Source organism: Hibiscus syriacus, unplaced genomic scaffold (assembly GCF_006381635.1).
Source record: "Hibiscus syriacus cultivar Baekdansim isolate YM2019G1 unplaced genomic scaffold, ASM638163v2 tig00110020_pilon, whole genome shotgun sequence".
Classification (NCBI taxonomy): domain Eukaryota; kingdom Viridiplantae; phylum Streptophyta; class Magnoliopsida; order Malvales; family Malvaceae; genus Hibiscus; species Hibiscus syriacus.
In genome coordinates, this window is record NW_024062568.1 from 3,170,205 (window position 1) to 3,195,131 (window position 24,927).

At 36.5% G+C, this 24,927-nt stretch overlaps 1 protein-coding gene across 1 annotated transcript; it reads right to left on the bottom strand.

Annotated features, from left to right (window-relative positions):
- Positions 1-485: 485 nt before the first annotated feature.
- Positions 486-24,785, bottom strand: LOC120213436 (probable LRR receptor-like serine/threonine-protein kinase At3g47570). Its single transcript, XM_039211589.1, has 7 exons — positions 24,402-24,785; positions 20,353-22,244; positions 20,007-20,033; positions 19,829-19,834; positions 1,267-2,021; positions 746-1,174; positions 486-627 (listed from the first exon to the last, which is right to left on the bottom strand). Exons 1-6 carry the CDS (start codon positions 24,783-24,785, stop codon positions 780-782), a joined length of 3,459 nt encoding a protein of 1,152 aa, XP_039067520.1. The 3' UTR covers positions 486-627; positions 746-779.
- Between the last annotated feature and the right edge of the window lie 142 nt (positions 24,786-24,927).

Here is a 24,927-nt window from a genome sequence, read left to right on the forward strand (position 1 = left end):
ATACTGCACCAAGTTTTCATGTTATATTTCATGTTTAACACTGTCATAAAAATTTCCTGTTACTGGGAAACCCAAGCTCTCGTTAAAGAAATGGTAGTAAACGATCTTTGCCACTTGAAGTAAACTTGGTGCAGCAGACATGACTTTGACCATTCTTAAGTTTTTTTACTCACTAAATAATTGTTTTAATCAAAGTATAAACCAAATGAACTAAGAGCATTCCACAACACTCATTGTTGACGCTCGTAATTAGTCAATAAAATAAGACAAATGATAGTGGGAGACTTCAAGTATAAACCAAACGAACTAAGAACTTTTTACAACACTCATTGTTGAGGTTCATAGTTAGTCAAAATAAGAAAATTCGAGTCCATCAATTAAGTAGCAATATTTAACGAAGTTATGCAGTAAACATGCAACCAGGTTGAATTATGTTTTTGAGCTGTTTATGATGCTAAGACAAAAAAAGATAGATTAATACAAACTACTCTGACAAATTATTGGTGGAAACCTGGAACAACTCCTTGTTTGTTTTCTTTTCTCAGAGCAGAATGTAAACAAAAGAGAACAGCATGCACTTTTCCAGACTTATACCTCTCAAGTTCATCCATAGGACACCTTAGATACCTGTAACTTATGAAACTGGGATTTATTTAAGCACCACATTTTATCGGAAAAGTAATGTAAATGCGACTTAAGTGACGAAGTGATCAAGCATTTCACTAAGATAAAAAGTTATTATAACCTGCTGATTCAGCAGCGTATGATGTTTGAATCCCTCAATGGAATCGAGTTGGACGAAGAAGCTTGTCCCTAACAGAACAAAGCTTGATAACAACATCACCCATGCCCATCCGCTCACTTGGTGATTCAGCAGAACAAGTGAGACCTATTTCAAATATCAAATTCAAGCATAGAAGACCATCATTTCCCAGGCTGTTTTCATTGGGAGTGATGTCTGCGGCTGTTACTCCTCTAACACTCTCTTGAAGAAGAATGGGATCTATAATCTCAATTATTCGATTGGGAAAAGCTCCTGCAACAAAACTGTGAAGACTTAAACCTTCTTTGAACATTTCATCAGTTGGCATTTTCCTTGTAAACATCTCTAGTAAAAGGATACCATAGCTGTACACATCGCCTTTAGTTGACAGCTCGCTTCCCATGCCATATTCTACAATTAATTCATCACAACTTACATATACAAATAATTTAAGAAGAAAATGCTCTAAATAATTGAAGAAGAAATGAATACAATGTAATTACCTGGTGGAGCATAACCAATAGTTCCTCTTAAGCCAATGGAACTTGACTGATTAGGGGGATGATTAAGATTATCTTCATAAAGTACTTTTGCTAAGCCAAAGTCACTTATGTGGCCAACCATTTCCTCATCGAGTAGAATATTGCTTGGCTTGAGGTCGCAGTGAATGATAGACGTTTCACAATGATGGTGCAGATATTCGAGTGCATGAGCTACATCTATGGCTATATCAACTCTTTGGAAGAAGTTCATGTTTCTCATCGTCTCTGGTTCATTCATGGTGATTGATGGATGCAGCCAGCCCTCCAAATTTCCGTTTTCCATGAACTCATAAACCAATGCTTTAAAATCATTGCCTTTGTAATCGACCCCCGAAACGGCTGTTAATACCTTGACAAGATTTCGATGTCGAATGTTCTTCAATGCCTCACATTCAGCCAAGAAACTCCTCGATGCTCCACGATTTAGAAGATTAAGCACCTTTAGTGCAATAGTTGCTCCAGTCTCATCAAGAATTCCTTTGTATACAGAACCGAAACTTCCCGAACCAACCAAATTTTGTGTGGCGAATCTATCAGTAGCCCTTAAGATGCTTTGGTATGATAATTGTAAAAGCGAATTTTCTACACATGTTGATGTTGGCGTTTGCGCTTTCTTCTTTCTAAACCAAAAGATGAGGAGACAAGTGAAAACCAAACCCACTCCCAAAGTCACACCAATAATTGCAATTTTTAACTTGCTTTTGGATGTTTTTGAGTCACGCCAATAGTTGATTTCTTGATGTCACAAGCACTTCCAAATTGATTAGATTTTCAATCGCATCCGGGACTCTACCCAATATTTTGTTATCTTCTATTACTAAATGCAAAAGGGATCTAGAAAAATTGGTAATGCATCCAGGTAATACTCCTCCAAAATTACTTCCGCTTATATATAGAAATTTTAGTTCAGTTTTATTGACTAAAGTGTAGAGAAAGTTCAAGTCGCCTTCTTTCCCATATCCCAAAGGGTTTAAGCCTAGGAGAAGTTTAGACATTTTATCCAAATTTTATAATGAAGGCACTCTTCCACTGAGTCTGTTATCATAAACTTGGAGTACATTCAAATTTGAGGCATTGGATATTGAAATTGGGATTTGTCCATTGATTTGGTTTCCACCTATTGAAAAGAACTCAACATTTGGCATAGAGATTTCTAAGTTAGAATGAAGAGTACCTTGAATCTTGTTATGACCAATATCAAAGTTTCTAACATTTGAGAGATTGAAAATTGCAGAAGGAAGCGTACCAGAAATTGCATTGTCTTCTAATAAGAAAAATGAAAGATTTGTTAGTTGTACAAGAGCTTCAGGTATAGTGCCAGTTAATCCATTCATCGCCAAATAAAGGTCCTCCATGGATGACAAGTTCCCCAACGAAGGTGGGATACTCCCTCTCAAACTGTTTTTCCAAAACTCAAGATTTTCAAGTTTGACAAGAGACCCAATGAAGCAGGTATTTCTCCTGTTAGTTGGTTTTTTCTCATATCAACCACTGTAAGCTTAGAACAAGCTGATAAATTGGAAGGAATTTCACCACTAATGGAGTTATTGGTGAGGTCTAATGTTTCCAGTCTTCTTAAACGTCCAATTTCTTGAGGAATCTCTTTGTAGAAGCTGTTTCCCACTAGACTCAACTCCCTAAGAAAGCTCAAGTTTCCAATGTAAGGTGTTAAGAATCCTGAGAGTTTGAGGAATTGCATTTCCAACTTGGTGACTCTCTGATGCTTGCGACCGCATGTAACGCCACGCCACTGGCAGAAGTGAATGGAACTATTCCAGGACTCCATAATATTGAGCTGATCACCTGTTATCTTGGCTTTGAACTGGAGTAAAGCTTGTTGATCAGTGTCATTGCCTCTAACAACAGAGGATGTTGTTGCTGTTGCTATACCAAGCGCGTTAAGACCCTGAAAGTTGAAGCATGAGAGAAGAACTATAGCTTCAACGCAAACAAGGAAAAAAGAGATGGAGGCTTGAGAATGCTTTTTTGTTAGCTCCATGGAACTGAAACAATTTCTTAATTGGTGAGATTGATTTGTATTTGAGTGTTTCGTTCATCAACAAGAAATATATTTATGGAACTCTGATATTAACATTTTCTATGTCCCGTCAATTGTTTTAAGTTTTCCAACTTAGAAAGTCATGTGTCTACGATTTCTATGGTTGATATATTCAACAACACATTAATTTCTTGTATAAGAAAATGATATAGGAGACCGAGACTTGTCAAGTAAACGCTGAGGAAAAGCTGGAGTATATAAACTCCACAATTGTGGAGGAAAAGATGGATTCCATGGAGACATCACAATTATGGACCCCCAATTAAATGTTTATGAAAGTAGAAAATGGGAGAAAAGAAAGTGAAGGGTGGCTAACGTAGTCACGTTGCTAACGTATACAATGAATCGTGTTATCATTCATCTGTCAGATATAAGTAACAAATGTTGTTTATTTATTACAGTGATTTTTCACAACATAGTCATAAAATATTAATTTATTGTAATAGAAAATGATAGAGGGAGATTACAAAAACGGTTGAGCCAGAGACGGAGTCAGGATTAAATATTAGCAAAAGTTGAAATATTGAACTTTTAAAGAAAAATACAATGGCTTATCAGGTATTTAAATTTAAAATTCAGAAGACAATGTCTAATTTGTCTAATATTTAAACTTACTATGACTTAAATTGTTATTAGACAAAAAATTTGAGAACTTTGGATTATCCTTCTTTAGTTCGGCCTTTAATTAAATATTTAATAAATTCTTGTATTTTTTTAATTTGAATATTTATTTTTACATTAACCAAAATATTATTAAACTAAACTCTATTGAATATATAATTTTTTTACAAGGTTAGGGTTCCTTTGGGCCCAACAGAACTCCGTCTAGGCCAATACCCTAAACCCTATTGACAATAATTGTTTAACGTTTACATAAGGTTACCTCGTCACTTCTTTGTCTAGGGTTATTTTCGAGACCGTATTAAGTGTCTACACGAGTTCTGTTCAATTTAAATTCGAGAAAACATTATCTTCATGAGTTGATCCTTCCGTGCAAGCTATTTACTTTAAGGTGCATATATGCTTTATGCTATCGTGAGATTGTAAGTATTACTACGCTTATTAGGTGACAATAAGGACAGTTTAGATACCCCTTTTAGAACCCGACCGCATATAATAGACCATAGGAGGCCATCTCAATTAGAGCCATGTTGAACCCTTACTGATTAATTAGTGAGGGAGTTTCTATGGTATTTAGGGCTTGGATAAATGGCGGTGAAACATTTTGAGTATGAAAATTGCTACAATTTAATGAGTTTTGGATGGTGAGGGAGTTTCAATTCTGTTTAGGACTTGGATGTAATAACGGTGAAGCTCTTGAGTAGAGTGGATGTTGAGTTTAGTGACAATCATAATTGAAAGAATGTTAAATGATAATGGCATATTAAAAAGGAGACACGCGGCTTCTAATAATCTAAAAAACTTAGGTTTTTTTGGAGAAGAAGACTCTAATACGTGACTTCATTATTTCTTAATGGTAGCTAAAAATAATGATCATAAAGGAAACAAATTAGAAGTTTGATGTCTAGTTAAAGAAAAAAATCCGATGACTATATTACAATTTTTAAAGATTTGGTTACTATTTATATAATTTACTCTATGATATTTGTATTTGATACTTATAACTTTTGTCCAACTTGATACTTAAAATTTTTTAAGATATCCAAATTGATACGTGTACTTTTTTTAAGATATCATAAATATAGATTTTATGTGAAAAATACTTAAAAAATCAAAAAAATCAATATATCAACGACGATATACAAGAAAGATTTTAAGAGACGTACAACAAACACTGAACAACACATTCAAGCAAACAATTTTAAATATATATTTATAGTTGTGTGATCAGTCAAAATTGATTGCAGTAATTTTTCACTTTTATTAATCAACATAGTCAGAACACATTAATTTATTGTAGAAATTGATAGAGGGAGACTACAAAAACTGTGGAGCCCCTCTCTTGACACTGATTGTTTTACGTCTAAATAAAGTTAAATTACCCTGTCATTTATTTGTGGAAAAAGAAGGGAAAAATGCAAGTTTTGATTTCCAAAGTCTTCTCATGGGTCAATACCCTTGAATGAAATGCAATTTTTTTATGGTCACTTTCGAGACAATGTTAAATGTCTGTCTTGTAATTAGTCTCCCACCAAAAAAAGCCCTGTTGAAGGACTTTTCTTTGATTGTGAAATCCGAAAAATTTTAGTAGACCTTGACAGCAACATATTTAGATTGCCTCTGCAAAGCGTTCTTTCAAAGCCTGAACTATTTGGTGATGAAGACTTTGCAGACAAGTTATCATGGAGAGGGAGACTTTTGAGTAAATGATGAGGAAAAGCTGAATTTAAAGGAGTCTACAAATATGGGTTTGAGAGAGAAAAATTAGGATTTTTTTGCATAAATTTTCAAAAATAATAATAATAATAAACGACGCTAAATAAAGACTTAACGGTTGATTGACCTAAAAGAGCAAAATTTGAAAGTTTAGAGATAAAATTGAAAATTGTAAACGTGGAGTAGCCAAAATAGAAACTCGTTGAAAGTTAGGTGACAATATGTAATTTACACAAATCATTATTATCCTATATGGTATTCTTAATACGCAGTCACAGAGATCGTGGTCACAAGTGTAAAAGGTGTTATGACCACAACAACCCCTTCTTCATCATTATCCACTTGCCAATCCTATGAACCAAACTAGGATCAAATATTGAAAATTGTCAAATTTAAAAGAATATTGAACTTAAAAATTGAGGACAAAACCTAATTTAACTAATATTTAAACTAAGAGAACCTGCGGGAGAAATAAACAATAGACACGCACGGTTATGCTTTCCGAGCTCTCATTTCTAATTACTTACTCAGTAATTATCTTTTCTGGTAATAACAAGCAACAAACTAAGAGAGTTTGAGTCCATCATTATTGTATTTAAAGAAATTATACAGTAGACATGCACCAGTTTGAACAAATTATTGGTGGAAAACTGGAACAACTCCATGTTTGTTTTCTTTTCTCATAGCAGAATGTAAACAAAAGAAAACAACAAGCACTTCTCAGACCCAAGCCTCACAAGTTCATCCATACGACACCTTAGATACCTGCAATTTATGAACAAAGACTTATGTAATCACACCATTTCAACAGAAACGTAATGTAATTGTGGCTTGAGTGATGAAATGATCGAGTAATTTGCTAAGATATGAAAGCATCATGACCTGATGATTGAGCAACACATGATGGGATCGAGTTAGACGAAGAAGCTTGTCCCTCGCAGAACAAAGCTTGGTAACAACTGTTGGGGAAATCAGGTTATTTCCCACACGAACGTAGTTTCAAAATTGACCTAAAATGTCAAGATCAAAACCACCAAAGGTTACACAGTGGATAAACCTGTCAAACTATTGAATATTGAAACACAATGGAAAAGAACCGAATAAAAACAATAAAGGAGAGAACACACCAAATTTACGAGGTTCGACGAGAATATCGTCTACTCCTCGGGCACCACACCGGATGATAACTTCACTATATCGCCAATATTACAACAAATGGAATTCTTTAGAATTCCCAAAGTGGGAGAATGAAGAATACAAGAGGAAGAGAGAACTTTTTTTTGGGATGATTTCTAATGGAAATACTTAGGCTTATTTATAGTTGAGTTTTAAGAACAATATGTTCAAAGTTTGGCCACCTACCAAAGAATTTTCCAATGTGTACAAGTTAACCACCAAATATGAAATTCACATGTTCAAAGTTTGGCCACCAACCAAGATGAAATTTCCAATAAGTTGGTCACCAACCAAGATGAAATTTCCAACTTGCCAACTTAATTTCTAGACAAATCTAACAAATCTCCACCTTGGCTTGAAATTACCAAGCCTACTCAACTTCTTCAACTCCCCAAATTTGTAGTACCTCTAATTGCGCTCACAAGCACCACACACCCGAATGTGTTCATACTTTCAGGATGTTAATCAAGTTCAAACAATGATTAAACTTGATTACTGTTACCACCTTGGTCATCATATCTGTAGGATTTTCTGATATTGCAATTTTCTGAAGTAGAATCTTTCATTCTTCAAAGATCTCCCGCACAAAGTGATACCTCACATCGATATGCTTAGTCCTTGAATGATAGACTTGATTTTTTGCTAAGTGAATAGCGCTCTGACTGTCACAATAGAGACTAATGTGACTTTGAACAACTCTCAAGTCTTCCATCAACCCGTTAAGCCAAATTGCTTCCTTTACAGCGTCTGAAACTGCCATGTATTCTACCTCTGTAGTAGACAAGGCCACCGTAGATTGCAATGTAGACTTCCAACTTACTGGGGCTTTAGCAAGAGTAAAAAAATACCCATTAGTTGATCGACGCTTATCCAAATCACCAGCATAATCGGAATCAACATATCCAACCACACACTGACAAAGTGCTTCATCATGTTCAAAAACTAAACCAACATCCACGGTTTGTTGGAGATACCGTAGAATCCATTTCACAGCTTGCCAATGTCCTTCTCCAAGATCATGCATGTACCTGCTCACAACTCCAACTGCTTGTAAAATGTCAGGACGTGTACACACCATTGCATACATCAAGCTCACAACTGCATTAGCATATGGAACTTTTGCCATATACACTCGTTCTTCGTTAGTTTTAGGAGATAATTGAGAACTAAGTTTCAAATGAGAATCCAATGGGATACTTACATGTTTGGTATTTTCATTCATGCCAAAACATTGTAATACATTTCTCAGATACTGCTTCTGTGTTAAACAAAGCTTCCCTCTCTGTCTATCTCTGCTTATCTCCATACCAAGAATCTTCTTAGCCTCACCTAGATCTTTCATCTCAAACTCTTGATTCAACTGAGCCTTTAATTTGTCTATCTCCTTTTGACTCTTCGAAGCGATCAACATATCATCAACGTACAAGAGAAGATAAATGAAAGATCCATCTTTGAGCTTTTACAAATACACACAATGATCACATTTGCTTCTAGTGTACTTTTGCCTCCTCATAAAGCTATCAAATCGCTTGTACCACTGCCTCGGAGATTGCTTCAATCCATATAGCGATTTGTTCAGCTTACAAACCCATTTTTCACAACCACCATCTTTGTATCCTTCTGGCTAAGTCATATAGATCTCCTCTTCTAAATCACCGTGCAAGAAAGCCGTATTTGCATCAAGTTGAGCTAGCTCCAAATTCAACTATGCTACCAAGGCCAACAATATTCTAATGGAGGAATGCTTCACAACAGAGGAAAATACTTCATTGTAGTTGATTCCCTCCTTTTGAGCGTAGCCTTTAGCTACAAACCGTGCCTTGTAGCAAACATATTTCTTATTATGAGATCCATCTTTCTTTGCAAATACTCACTTGCATCCAATTGCTCTTTTACCTTTCGGTAATTGTGTGAGTTTCCAAGTGTTGTTCTTATGGAGAGATTGCATTTCTTTATCCATGGAACTTTTCCACTTATCACTTTCCAATCTTTGTATTGCTTCTTGGTAAGTGATAGGAATATCATCATTAACAACTGGAAGAGCATAGGCCACCATATCAACAAATCGAGCAGGTCTACGAATTTCTCTCCTTGGCCTTGTAACTGCAAGTGGTTCTGGTGTCTCCAATGGTTCTTGGGTTTGAACCTCTTCATCTTCTGATTCTTCTATTGGAGTTGAAGAATCATCTGCATCAACTTCTGGGATCATCGTCTGCTGAAACTCCACCTGTTTTGGAGTATTCTCCACCTACTGCGAAGTACTACTTGTCTGGACAACGTCATTTGTTACATTCTTTACTAGGGTAGATTCATCAAAGGTAACATCTCTACTACAAATTATCTTCTTGGTGTCTAAACACCAAAGGCGGAATCCCTTCACTCCATGGGTGATTCCCATAAAGAGAGCCTTCTTTGCTCTCGGATCAAGCTTGGATTCATTCACATGATAATAAGCAGTGGATCCAAATACATGTAAGGAATCATAATCAGTAGCAGGTTTTCCAGACCATACCTCCAATGGTATTTTCCTCCTATCGCTGATGACGGCAGACGATTGATGAGATGGCTAGCATATGTCACAGCCTCAACTCAAAATGCCTTGTCTAACCCAGCATTAGACAACATACATCAAACTTTCTCCAATAGTGTTTGATTCATACGCTCTGCCACCCCATTCTGTTATGGTGTATTCCTAACCGTGAAGTGTCGAACAATACCATACTCATGGAAAACGTCAAAGAATGAGTCACTTTTATATTCCCCTCCATTGTCTGTCCTAAGACGTTTGATCTTTCTATCAGTCTGGTTCTCGATCATATTTTTCCATTTCAGGAAAATTTGGAGCACTTCATCTTTAGACTTCATCGGATACACCCAAACTCTTCTGGAAAAGTTATCTACAAAAGTTATAAAATAATGGTTTCCTCCCAAAGACGATGTCTTTGATGGACCCCATACATCTGAGTGAATATAATCCACAATACCTTTTGTATTATGTATAGTGGTGCCAAACTTCACTCTCTTCTGCTTTCCCAGAACACAATGCTCGCAAAAGTTTAATTTGCAAGCCTTTGTACCTTTCAACAATCCTTTCTTTGCCAGAATTTGCAAGGATTTCTCTCCAGCATGTCCCAGCCGCATATGCCATAACTGGGTTGCGTCCAAATCACCACCTCCAGAAGCTGCTGCAACTGCTCCAATAATTGTACTACCTTGGTAGTAATACAAATTATTTTTCATGTTACCCTTCATCATCATAAGTGCTCCATATGTGACTTTTAAAACTCCATCTCTCATAGTGACTACTGAGCCTTTGGATTCTAAGGTTTCCAACGAGATGAGATTTTTCTTCAAACTGGGCACGTATCGGACATCTGTCAGAACTCTGGTTGATCTATCCTGATTCTTCAATCAAATTGAACATATCCCAACAGTTTTACAGGAATTGTCATTGCCCATATAAACAACTCATGTATTTAGTTCTACTAAATCGGAGAACCACTCCTGATTATGGGACATATGATAGGTGCAACCCGAATCTAATATCCATTCATCTGAATGGAATGTTGTTGATGAAGCAACCAATGATATGTCAGAGTCATTTGCATCATGCTCTGCAACACATGCATCTGGAGCAGCTTTTCCTTTCTTCTTCAACTTCGGACAATCTTTCTTCCAATGGTCTTTCTCATGACAAAAGGCACATTCGTCTTTTCCCAGTTTGGACTTCGACTTTGATCTCCTTCTCCACTTGGTTTTCTTCCTGAGCTCATAACTATACAAAGTAGCAGTTACATCTTTAAGGGTAACATTATCCTTACCATGAAGTAACGTTGTCTCAAGGTGCTCAAATTCATCTAGAAGAGATGTGTTTGCGTGTTGTGAGTAGTATAAAATATACGCAAATAATGTGCAAGTATACACAATCGCTCAAGTAATAAAGTGATTAGTGAGTATCGTCTCCACAGGGATTGGAAGGATATTGAGTAAAGTTTATGCACTATTCTATCTAAGTATAGTTAGTCTTGATATATACAAATGTCAGGGCAATGGATATGTGTATGCTGGTGAATGTGGATTGATGATGTGATGGTGTAGCAAATGGAAATACAGTGACAATAACAAATATTCAATGTTGGAAATGATGAAATGTCAAGGCAATAAAAAATGGTAAAAACAATAAATAAAAGATAAATAAAATAAAAAGAAGATAATCCTCACGTGACAAGCTTTCAATGGAATGAATGGTAGGGATTGATCTAAGAATGCTAAACTGATCTCTCATGCAGATTTAAGCTATCTGGTCTTTACTTACTCGACAGGGCTTTCCTAAAATGTTCTCACAGGAACCTAACAGAATAGGATGCCAAGGCATCTGCTATCACTCAACGATGTTGGACAGCCTGCCCTATTGATAAATACACCCTTTTTAGTCATTGAAATCCTATCCTAGTCTCTTCCGAGATCTAAGGAATTAGGTTATAATATTCTTAGGCCAGTTCAAAACCCCTTGAAAATACTATAACCCATTGCTTATGAGGATCTTGCCTTGCGTTTCTTCCGAATACTTACAAGTATTTTTAGCTTAGGATTCTTTCGAACACCTAACCTTCATCTAAGAAATGGACATTTTCATGCCTCTTACAAGCCTAGATGGTGAAGCATTCATAAGCAAAGCAAATAAAGAACCAAAATAAAGTTAAATATACCATTAAAATAAAGTTAAAAACATCCATTAAACCAACCGCCACCAAATAAGTTAGTTCATGGTGGGGTTCGAAATATCCATAGAAAAATCCACAAAATATTCGTTCCAACAATCCACAAATAAAATAAATAAAATAACAGCAAAGGAAAGTGAGAAAGAGCCTTCGACGCGCACCACCAGAGGTCTCCTCGGCCACCACGAACTGCCTTAGCTCGCTAGCTCCTCTCGGCGCCTAGCTCGCCACTCCTTGAAGCTTTATCAATAGAGGAAAACCCAAGAAAGAAGAAAGGAAAAGGGAAAATAAAAATCTGATTTTTCTGCTACAATATGCGTCTCATTTCTTCTACACACTCTCTCTCTTGTGAGGTGTAATATATAAAAAATATCTAGGGGTAATGATGAGGTTGTTGGGATGTTGTTGGGTGCAAAATACCCCTCATACCCCTAGAATCACATATTTTGCATGAACATTATCCTCCAGGTGTCAGTGGTCCCCTAGCAGGCTGTTACAGCCATCATTTCACGTGTAGAGCCAGCTGTCCACGTACAACTGTATATTTTTTTTCATTTTCTGTGCCAGAAATGCCGAGGCATTTCAATCTACTTCAACAACGTGTGATACCGCGACATTACTTCCCAGCTCGCCTATTTTGCTTGTTATTTCCTGCACATACTAAAAACCACACCTTCCTCTTCATATAACACCTTAATAAAATAAAATAACACAACCACAAAAAATGCAATTATATGCAGCTACATACATCTAAAATAACCTATATGTACCCTTAAACAAACAATAACTTAAGTTGAAAAGGCCTTAAAAATAGTCTTTTTTACGGAGTTATTACACTCCCAAACTTAAGCTATTACTTGTCCTCAAGCAATGGATAACAATTAACACAATCAAAATGTCATGGCAATTTCAATAGTAGGACAACAAGACAATAATTGAATTTTAACCCTCAGAATAATTGGCTTCAACATGCTAGACATATCAAGAATTCAAGTACTTTTCCCTAGGTCAAGATTCTTTATGGTTGTGTGTGTGCGTGATTATATCTAATCTATACTTAACGAATTTAGGCAATTTCTAATTGAGTTCCCTAGTTTCGCCACTACATTTACTCATTCATTAAGCACATTTATACTCCATTTTCATTTAGTACACATTTTTTTTCTTTTTTCTTTTTCACTTTTTCACTTTTTACGCTGCTACGAAGGGAGTCAGCTCATCACACCTACCATCCCACACTCTAGGTGAAATGGACCATACCTTCCACCCCCAAGCTAGTCAGGTAGAGTCATTCCGTGACTACTTTCATTCACTCGTATGCGTGTGGCTGCCATTTATTAAAGAGAGTTCCAGGCAATGCCACGGTAAAGAGGAGTGTCCCTCTACAGCTATGCCGAAGCATTTATTCACGATTAAACAAAATTCAGAGATAAGGGAGTTCTTAAACAGTGATTTATCATTTAAGCATAATACCATATTTTAATGCCAAGGCTAACCAAAGTTCTTTCATAAAAACTTCCTAAGTTCTTTAAGTATAGAAAATATACAAATCGTGTAAGAATAATTCACAAAGCATCAAGCCCTAGAGTCAGTTCTATCATTCTCAATAGTCATTTACATTCAATTCCTAGCCTAAAAAGTTCATCTTCATCAGGTATCATCAAAACATTTAATCTAACTGTCCTACCATTTACTGATGCCATGGCATAACATTATGTTAATATTATCATGCACATGTTCTACAAATAACACTACCTCCCCCAAACTTGAGAGAAGAATTGTCCTTAATGTTGAATAAAAACTAAGTTAAAACTAGACTACATGCGATGCAATGCAATGCAAGGTACCTCGTCTTCCTAAGATGGTGGTGGAGTCACGCTGGCAGTGCTAGTAGTATTGTGTCTAGTGCACTTCCTCAGTGATGTGGGGCTTTTGTAAGGATCAGAACTGGGTTCAACAGGTGGTGTGCTAGGGCCTTCAGTGTTCTTAGATGTTGAGGTCTCCATACGCCCAACAGATAACTTCAGACGTCATCTAGTCCATGCTGACTGGGTTAGTATCCTCTGACTTGGGTGTATTGTCTTGCTGAGTGACATTTGCAAATGTCGTGGCATCCTAAAATGATGGCAAGATCTTGTCCAGGATGACCAGAAGATTATAAGCTCAATGTGGGAGCATCTCCTTGTGAACAGGTGCAACGACTGCGTCTTGTTAGAGCCTCAATTGCATCTAACTTTGTCGTGGCATATTGGTTTGCAGCAGCCTATGAAGTTCCCTCGTGAGATTTCATCATATTCATCCTCCAGAACACCCTTCATCCTAAAAAGAACTAATATTAAAAATAAAGAAATAAAACAAAGGAAAACAAACAAACAAACACTCACGATAAAACAAAACTTCTAAAATATAAATTAAAAAGGGTTCAAGGGTTGCAAACTCCAAAACATCATGAATTGTCATGGCATTTTTGTCGCGTTCGATTAGAGCACCAATATAGACCAAAATGCTCCACATATATAACAGCGCCACCTTCAGTGTAAGTCGATAGAACCCTATTTGTAAGACCTTTGCAGTAGTCCTCTCTTTTCTCTCCCCGTTGCAGTGGCATCTTTTAATTGCTTGGGCAGCAGAGTCGTTCAAGAAGTAGGGGTCATCATCCTGCATCAATCTGTTCTTGCCCTGGCTATTCAAGTACGGAAGCAAAACACCACTAACGAGAAAATTGACAATGTCAGCGTACCAAGACAATGCCGTGGCAAATAATAATTTCTCATCAGGGAATTGTTTTTCCATTTTATTCCTTAGTGCTTTAACAATTTCTAGCCTAGAAAAATGGGCAACTAATTGGGGTTGAGTAAATTCAATAAAATCCACAGGTTCAGATTTCGTACCTGGTCTAACTATGAGTAAGCTAGATTGACCCGCCTCTTTTGAAATATCCTTAAGCTCATCTTTATCTTCTTCATCGAGCTTCACGTACTCACAAGTGCCTAAAAAATTGTCGTGGCATAATTCTGCAGCTTCCCTTTGGTCATCAACTTCTGCTAGTGGGGGTTTTTCTTTTGCCGTGGCATTATTTTGCTTGTCATCATCGGGTTTACTCATTGAACATCTAGCTTTGTTCTTCAGCGAATGTAATTCCTCTTGCAATTGAGACTCTTCATGCACAATCTCATATCTAGGTTCTTCAAGTGTTTCCCCCCCCCCCCAAACTTAGCATCTTTGTAGATATAGGTGCTACTCCCTGAGGTGAATATACTAAATTGCTCACTGCCTTTAGCCTTAGTGACTTCAATATCACTAGGCATTCTGTCTGGTTGGTATTCTTGTAATGCCGTGGCAATTTGATCCACTTGCATTTCCAAAGCTCTCAAAGACAAACTATGACTTTGCAACCATGCCCCTTGACTTTGTAATAATTCTTCTTGACTCTTAATAGATGCATCATGATCTTGTAATAGAGCTTTTGTAGTTGCCATAAAGTCTTGCATAGTGGCCTCTAGAGAACTTGTATTAAGTGAAAATGTTGTCCCTTGATTATGCCATGGCATATTCGTTTGAAAGGCTGGGGGCTCATCTATATACTGATGTTGAGCGAGATGACTGACATTACAAGCTCCTTGATTTTCCCATGAGAAATTGGGATGTTGACTCCATCCATTGAAGCTTCCCACATAGTTTATGGACTTTTGATTGTTCGGGCATTCACATTCATGGTGATTGTCTTGGCATAACAAACATGCTAAGCTATCAAACTTCACTTCTTTCATCTTCTTAGAATTTTGCAAATTCTTCAACATATTGGTGATGGTAGAGAGTTGGGCCGACACTGAATCTTCAGCTTCCAACTTGAATGTCCTAGATGCCTTCCTTATAGTTTCAAACCTTGAAGAGGGAAATTGGTAATCATGGTTAGCAATTCAATCAAGAATGCCAAAAGCCTCTTCAGGTGATTTGTCAAGCAAAGCGCCATTTGTCCTGGCGTCTAGCATCATCCTCGTGGGTGCATTGGCTCCATTGTAGAACATCACGACTTGAGTCCAGTTGTGGAATCTATGGTTGGTACATTCGCGAAGCAATTCTTTGTAGCGGTCTCAACACTCATGCATTGACTCGTCATCAGCTTGGTGAAAAGATGCTATGGCATTCCTAAGATGGTTGTTCATATTCGGTGGATTATGTCGTAGCAAATTTTTTTTGCACAATTCAGCCCAAGACCTTATAGAGCCGGAAGGTAATCCATTGAGCCATGCTTTGGCATCATCTTTCAAAGAATATGGGAATAACTTCAATTTCAGCACATCTTCATGCACACCTTATTGTCGAAAGGAGTCACAGACCTCCAAAATTTCTCGAACATGTTGCCTTGCATCCTCATGAGGAGCACCACCAAACTTTCCAATCAAGTCCAAATGTCGAACATAACTGGTTTGAGCTCGAATTGGGTTGCCTGAATCTTGGGAGTTATAATAGCAGGTTTTATGTCATCCAAGGTGGGAGCTAAGTAATCTCTAATAGTTTGTGGTCGAGCAGCATTCCTAGCATTTGGAATTGTCGTGGCATTTAGAACTGCAGGATCATTCACTTGATTTTGAACAACATGAGCCTCAGGTTCTGTATGAAATAATGGTTCTTTGGGTCTTTTACTTGTCATGCGACAACGTAACACCTGAAAAAGGTAAACACAAAAACAAGTAACTATGTACAAAGAAAATAAATAAAACGGTGCAATAACTAAACTCAACATCGTCAATTGCCAATCCTCGGCAACAGCGCTAAAAACTTGTTTGCGTGTTGTGAGTACTATAAAATATACGCAAATAATGTACAAGTATACACAATCGCTCAAGTAATAAAGTGATGAGTGAGTATCGTCTCCACAGGGATTGGAAGGATATTGAGTAAAGTTTATGCACTATTCTATCTAAGTATAGTTAGTCTTGATATATACAAATGTCATGGCAATGGATATGTGTATGCTGGTGAATGTGGATTGATGGTGTGATGGTGTAGCAAATGGAAATGCAGTGGCAAGAACAGATATTCAATGTTGGAAATGATGAAATGTCAAGGCAATAAAAAATAGTAAAAACAATAAATAAAAGATAAATAAAATAAAAAGAAGATAATCCTCACGTGACAAGCTTTCAATGGAATGAATGGTAAGGATTGATCTAAGAATGCTAAACTGATCTCTCATGTAGATTTAAGTTATCTGGTCTTTACTTACTTGACAGGGCTTTCCTAAAATGTTCTCACATGAACCTAATAGAATAGGATGCCAAGGTATCTGCTCTCACTCATCGATGTTGGACAGCCTACCCTATTGATAAAGACACCCTTTTTAGTCATTGAAATCCTATCCTAGTCTCTTCCGAGATATAAGGGATTAGGTTATAATATTCCTAGGCCGGTTCAAAACCCCTTGAAAATACTATAACCCATTGCTTATGAGGATCTTGCCTTGCGTTTCTTCCGAATACTTACAAGTATTTTTAGCTTAGGATTCTTCCGAACACCTCACCTTCATCTAATAAATGGATATTTCCATGCCTCTTACAAGCCTAGATGGTGAAACATTCATAAGCAAAGCAAATAAAGAACCAAAATAAAGTTAAATATACCATTAAAATAAAGTTAAAACATTCATTAAACCAACCACCACCAAATAAGTTAGTTCATGGTGGGGTTCGAAATATCCATAGAAAAATCCACAAAATATTTGTTCCAACAACCCACAAATAAAATAAATAAAATAACAGCAAAGGGAAGTTAGAAAGAGCCTTTGACGCGCGCCACCGGAGGTCTCCTCGGCCACCACGAACCTCCTTAGCTCGCTAGCTCCTTTCGGTGCCTAGCTCGCCACTCCTTGAAGCTTTATCAATGGAGTAAAGCCCAAGGAAGAAGAAAGAAAAAGGGAAAATAAAAATCTGATTTTTCTGCTACAATATGCGTCTCTTTTCTTCTACACACACTCTCTCTTGTGAGGTGTAATATATAAAAAATATCTAGGGGTAATGATGAGGTTGTTGGGATATTGTTGGGTGCAAAATACCCCTCATACCCCTAGAATCACATGTTGTGCATAAACCTTATCCTCCAGGTCTCAGTGGTCCCCTAGCAGGCTGTTACAGCCATCATTTCACGTGCAGAGCCAGCTGTCCACGTACAACTGTATATTTTTGTCGTTTTCTACGCCAAAAATGCCGAGGCATTTCAATCTGCTTCAACAACGTGTGATGTCGCGGTATTACTTCCCAGCTCGCCTATTTTGCTTGTTATTTCCTGCACATACTAAAAATCACACCTTCCTCTTCATATAACACCTTAATAAAATAAATAACACAACTACAAAAAATGCAATTATATGCAACTACATACATCTAAAATGACCTATATGTAGCCTTAAACAAACAATAACTTAAGTTGAAAAGGCCTTAAAAATAGTCTTTTTACGGAGTTATCAAGATGACAACAACATCAAGGCCAAATCCTCATCTTTGAAGGTTTCATCCATGCCCAATAAGCCTGCCACTAGCTCATTGAACGCAGTGATGTGTTCATTCATATTGGTGCCTGGTTGATAATCAAATCTGAACTATATTTTCTTCATGTGGAGACGATTCTGAGATTTTTTCTTTAGGAATTTTTCTTCCAATGCTTTCCACATCTTACTTGCAGAAGTCTCGTTCTTGTAACCATACTTCTGCTCCCTGGAAAGACAAGATCGAATCGTGATGCACGCCAAACGATTGATTGTTCCCCATTCTTTCTTCTCTATATATTCGGGCTTTTCTTCCTCAATGGCGATGTCTAGACCTTGTTGGAATAAAGCGTCTAACACCTCGCCTTGCCACATGCCAAAATGACTGGATCCATCGAACAATTCCACCGAGAAATTTGCATTTGACATCCTCCTCCTCACCGGTCTGGATGAAGAGCTTGATGTCTCAACTGATCCGTATTTTGACATTTTAATTCCAACGAACAATATTCAATAGCACGAACTGTATATTTTCAGTAACGGAACCACCAGGATAACCTCAACCGAAGCTCTGATGCTAATTGTTGGAGAAATCGGGTTATTTCCCACACGAACGTAGTTTCAAAATTGACCTAAAATATCAAGATCAAAACCACCAAAGATTGCACAGCGGATAAACCTATCAAACTATTGAATATTGAAACACAATGGAAAAAAACCGAATAAAAACAATAAAGGAGAGAACACACTAAATTTACGAGGTTCTACGAGAATATCGTCTACTCCTCGAGCACCACACTGGATGATAACTTCACTATATCGCCAATATTACAACAAATGGAATCTTTAGAATTCCCAAAGTGGGAGAATGAAGAATACAAGAGGAAGAGAGAACTTGTTTTTGGGATGATTTCTAATGGAAATACTTAGGCTTATTTATAGTTGAGTTTTAAGAACAATATGTTCAAAGTTTGGCCACCTACCAATGAATTTTCCAATCTGTACAAGTTAACCACCAAATATGAAATTCACATGTTCAAAGTTTGGCCACCAACCAAAATGAAATTTCCAACTTACCAACTTAATTTCTAGACAAATATAACAACAACATCATTCATGTCCATCCGCTCACTTGGTGATTCAGCAGAACAAGTGAGACCTATTTCAAATATCAAATTCAAGCACTGAAGACTATCGTTTCTCATTCTATTTTTATTGCGAGTGATATCTGCTATTGTTCCTCCTTTGACACTCTCTTGAAGAAGAATAGGATCTATAACCTCAATTATTCGATTAGGAAAAGCTTCTCTAAGAAAGTTATGAAGACTTAAACCTTCTATAAACCTTTCATCAGTTGGCCTTTTCCTTGTAAACATCTCTAGCAAGAGGATGCCATAACTATACACGTCACCTTTTGTTGACAGCTCACTTCCAATGCCATATTCTACAATTAGTTCATCACAAATTACATATATAAATAATAGGAGAGAAAAACACTATAAATAATTGTAGAAGAAATTAATACAATGTAATTACCTGGTGGTGCATAACCAATAGTTCCTCTTATGTAAAAGGAGCTTAACTGATTACCAGGATGGTTAAACCTATCTTCAAGAAGTACTTTTGCTAAGCCAAAGTCACTTATGTGGCCAACCATTTCCTCATCGAGTAGAATATTGCTTGGCTTGAGGTCGTAGTGAATGATAGACGTTTCACAATGATGGTGCAGATATGCGAGTGCATGAGCTACATCTATGGCTATATCAACTCTTTGGAAGAAGTTCATGTTTCTCATCATCTCTGGTTCATTCATGGTGATAGATGGATGCAGTCAGCCCTCCAAATTTCCATTTTCCATGAACTCATAAACCAAGGCTTTAAAATCATTGCCTTTGTAATCGACCCCCGAAACAGCTGTTAATACCTTGACAAGATTTCGACGTCGAATGTTCTTCAATGCCTCATATTTAGCCAAGAAACTCATCGATGCTCCATGATTTAGAAGATTAAGCACCTTTACTTAAATAGTTGCTCTAGTCTAATCAAGAATTCCTTTGTATACATAACCGAAACTTCCCGAACCAACCAAATTTTGTATGGCGAATCCATCAGTAGCCCTTAAGATGCTTTGGTATGATAATTGTAAAAGTGAATTTTCTGCACATGTTGATGTTGCCTTTTGCGTTTCCTTTTTTCTAAACCAAAAGATGAGGAGACAAGTGAAAACCAAACCCACTCCCAATATCACACCAATAATTGCAATTTTTAACTTGCTTTTGGATGTTTTTGAGTTACATCTCGGCAATTGCAACTCAGAGATGCCTCCACAAAGCTTATTGTTTCCCTCGACGAAGGTAGCACTTACATTCTTAAAAACTCCTTCACTCGGTAACACTCCTTCAAAATCATTGAAAGAGAGGTTTAAATACTTTAATTTTCCAAAGTTTTGAAGAAATTCTGGAACTCCGCCTGAAAGATTATTGTCAGATATGTCCAAGGCTTCAAGACCTCTCAATGAACGCAAGGATGAAGGAATGGGCCCTTCAAACAAATTGCCATCCAAGAACAATTTATCCAGACCTATACAACTACCAAGTTCGTTTGGAAGCAGGCAGGATAACCTGTTTTGAGAAACATCCAATTGACTCAGGAATATCAATTTTTCTACTTCAACAGGAAGCTCACCGGTCAAAAAGTTTGATGATAAGTTTAGTACAATGGACAAGGATGAGAGTCCAAGTACTTGATGGGGTATTGGTCCACTAAGATGGTTATTAGAAAGATCCATCTCAAGCAAATTTTGGCACTTTCCTAGACTTGAAGGAATGTTTCCCTGAAGATTGTTACCATCTAGAAGGAGTTTGGTTAACTCTATCAAATTTCCAATAGAATGAGGAATTGTCCCAGAGTGAAAATTCCTTCTATTGTAAAATATCTTCAACTTTTGAAGCCTCCCAATACTAAAGGGAATTGGACCTGATAGTTGATTTCTTGATGTCACAAGCACTTCCAAATTGATTAGATTTTCAATCGCATCCGGGACTCTACCCAATATTTTGTTATTTTCTATTACTAAATGCAAAAGGGATCTAGAAAAATTGGTAATGCATCCAGGTAATACTCCTCCAAAATTACTTCCGCTTATATATAGAAATTCTAGTTCAGTTTTATTGACTAAAGTGTAGAGAAAGTTCAAGTAGCCTTCTCTCCCATATCCCAAAGGGTTTAAGCCTAGGAGAAGGTAAGACAATTTATCCAAATTTTCTAATGAAGGCACGCTTCCACTCAGTCTGTTATCATCAACTTGGAGTACATTCAAATTTGAAGCATTGGATATTGAAATTGGGATTTGTCCATTGATTTGGTTTTTTGCTATTGAAAAGAACTCAACATTTGGCATAGAGATTTCTAAGTTAGAATGAAGAGTACCTTGAATCTTGTTATGACCAATATCAAAGTTTCTAACATTTGAGAGATTGAAAATTGCAGAAGGAAGCGTACCAGAAATTGCATTGTCTTCTAATAAGAAAAATGAAAGATTTGTTAGTTGTACAAGAGCTTCAGGTATAGTGCCAGTTAATCCATTCATCGCCAAATAAAGGTCCTCCATGGATGACAAGTTCCCCAACGAAGGTGGGATACTCCCTCTCAAATTGCTTTTTCCAAAACTCAAGATTTTCAAGTTTGACAAGAGACCCAATGAAGCAGGTATTTCTCCTGTTAGTTGGTTTTTTCTCATATCAACCACTGTAAGCTTAGAACAAGCTGATAAATTGGAAGGAATTTCACCACTGATGGAGTTATTGGTGAGGTCTAATGTTTCCAGTCTTCTTAAACGTCCAATTTCTTGAGGAATCTCTTTGTAGAAGCTGTTTCCCACTAGACTCAACTCCCTAAGAAAGCTCAAGTTTCCAATGTAAGGTGTTAAGAATCCTGAGAGTTTAAGGAATTGCATTTCCAACTTGGTGACTCTCTGATGCTTGCGACCGCATGTAACGCCACGCCACTGGCAGAAGTGAATGGAACTATTCCAGGACTCCATAATATTGAGCTGATCACATGTTATCTTGGCTTTGAACTGGAGTAAAGCTTGTTGATCAGTGTCATTTCCTGTAACAACAAGGGTTGTTGTTGCTGTTGCTATACCAAGCGCGTTAAGACCCTGCAAGTTGAAGCATGAGAGAAGAACTACAGCTTCAACGCAAACAAGGAAAGAAGAGATGGAGGCTTGAGAATGCTTTTTTGTTAGCTCCGTGGAACTGAAACAATTTCTTAATTGGTGAGATTGATTTGTATTTGAGTGTTTCGTTCATCAACAAGAAATATATTTATGGAACTCTGATATTAAAATTTTCTATGTCCCGTCAATTGTTTTAAGTTTTCCAACTTAGAAAGTCATGTGTCTACGATTTCTATGGTTGATATATTCAACAACACATTAATTTCTTGTATAAGAAAATGAGAGAGGAGACTTGTCAAGTAAACGCTGAGGAAAAGCTGGAGGATATAAACTCCACAATTATGGCTGAAAAGATGGATTCCATGGAGACATCACAATTATGGACCCCAATTTAGAAGATAATGTCTAATTTATCTAATATTTAAACTTACAACGACATAAATTATTATTAGAAATTTTTTTTTGAGAAATTTAGATTATCTTTCTTTAGTTCAGCCCTTAATTAAATATTTAATGAATTATTGTATTTTTTTGATTTGAATATTTATTTTTACATTAACTAAAACATTATTAAATTAAAATCTATTGAATATATAAATTTTTTAGAGGGTTAAGGTTTCTTTGAGCCCAACAGAACTCCATCTAGGCCAATACCCTAAACCCTAATGACAATAATTATTTAACGTTTACATAAAGTTACCTTGTCACTTCTTTGTCTTGGGTTATTTTCGAGACCGTATTAAGTGTCTACACGAGTTCTGTTCAATTTAAATGGGAGAAAATATTATCTTCATGAGTTGATCCTTCCGTGCAAGCTATTGAGTTACTTTTAAGGTGCATATATGCTTTCTGCTTTCGTGAGATTGTAAGTATTACTACGCTTATTAGGTGACAATAAGGGCAATTTAGATCTCTTTTAGAATCCAGCCCCATATAGTAGACCATAGGAGGCCATCTCAATTAGACCCATGTTGAACCCTTACTGATTAGTGAGAGAGTTTCTATGGTATTTAGGGCTTGGATAAATGATGATGAAACCTTTTGAGTATGTAAATTGCTACAATTTAATGAGTTTTGGATGGTGAGGGAATTTCAATTCTGTTTAGGACTTGGATGTAATAACGATGAAGCTCTTGAGTGTAGTGGATGTTATGTCTAGTGACAATCGTAATTGAAAGAATGTGAAATGGTGATGACAAATTAAAAAGGAGACTCGCGGCTTTTAATAGTCTAAGAAACTTAGGATTTTTTGGAGAAGAAAATGACTCTAATACGTCACTTCATTATTTCTTAAGGATAGCTAAAAATAATGATCATAAAGGATACGAATTAGAAGTTTGAAGTTTAGTCAAAAGAAAAAATTCGATGATTGTATTATAATTTTTAAAAATTCGGTGACTATTTATATAGTTTATGATTTTTGTATTTGATACTTATAACTTTTGTCCAACTTGATACTTGAACTTTTTTAAGATGTCCAAATTGATACGTGTACTTTTTTTTAATTCAAATTGATACTTAAATTTAATTTTATATCATCAGTTGAACACCTCAAATTATTGATAAGAGGTATCAATTATACATTCGAAAAAACATTAATTTCTTGTGTAAAACAATGATATGAGGAAGACTTCAAAGTAAATTGTGGATTCTATGGAGGGTACCGACAGTAGGATCACAATTCTGTGGCTTGACTTTTTTTTGAAGCAATAATTGATGCACACTCACCACTTTCTAAATAATTGTATAATGGAAGTATAAACCAAATTAACTAAGAACATTCTACAACACACATTGTTGAGTCCATCAATTAAGTAGCAATATTTAATGAAATTATGCAGTAGACATGTAACTAGGTTGAACAATGTTTCTGAGCTGGTTTATGATGCTAAGACAAAAAAAAAGATAGATTAATACAAACTACACTGACAAATTATTGTTGGAAAACTGGAACAACTCCATGTTTGTTTTCTTTAATGTAAACAAAAGAGAACAACAAGCACTTCTCCAGACCTAAGCCTCTTAAGTTCATCCATACCACACCTTAGATACCTACAACTTATAAAAACAAGTATTTATTTAAGCACCCCATTACATCAGAAAAGTAATGTAAATGTAGCTTAAGTAAGATAAGAAGACATTATAACCTGATGATTGAGCAGCATAGGCAGTTTGAATCTCATGACAGAATCGCGTTGGACGAAGAAGTTTGTCCCTAGCAGAACAAAGCTTAGTAACAACATCACTCATGCCCATCCGCTTACTCGGTGATTCAGCAGAACAAGTGAGACGTATTTCGAATATCAAGTTCAAGCATTGAAGATTGTCATTTCCCAGACTGTTTTCATTGAGTGTGTTGTCTGCGACTGTTTTCATTCGATCAGGAAAAGCTTCCGAAACAAAGTTGTGAAGACTTAAACCTTCTTTAAACATTTCATCAGTTGGCCTTTTCCCCGTAAACATCTCCAACAAGAGGATGCCATAGCTATACACATCACCTTTTGTTGATAGCTTGCTTCCCATTCCATATTCTATGATTAGTTAATCACATATTATATAAACAAATAATTATGACAACTATCGTTTCGGTGTCAAAATAAATTTCTTATTCTCAATCATTAAATAAAGGAAATATGTAGTAAAGAGAAGTAAGAGTCGATTCCAC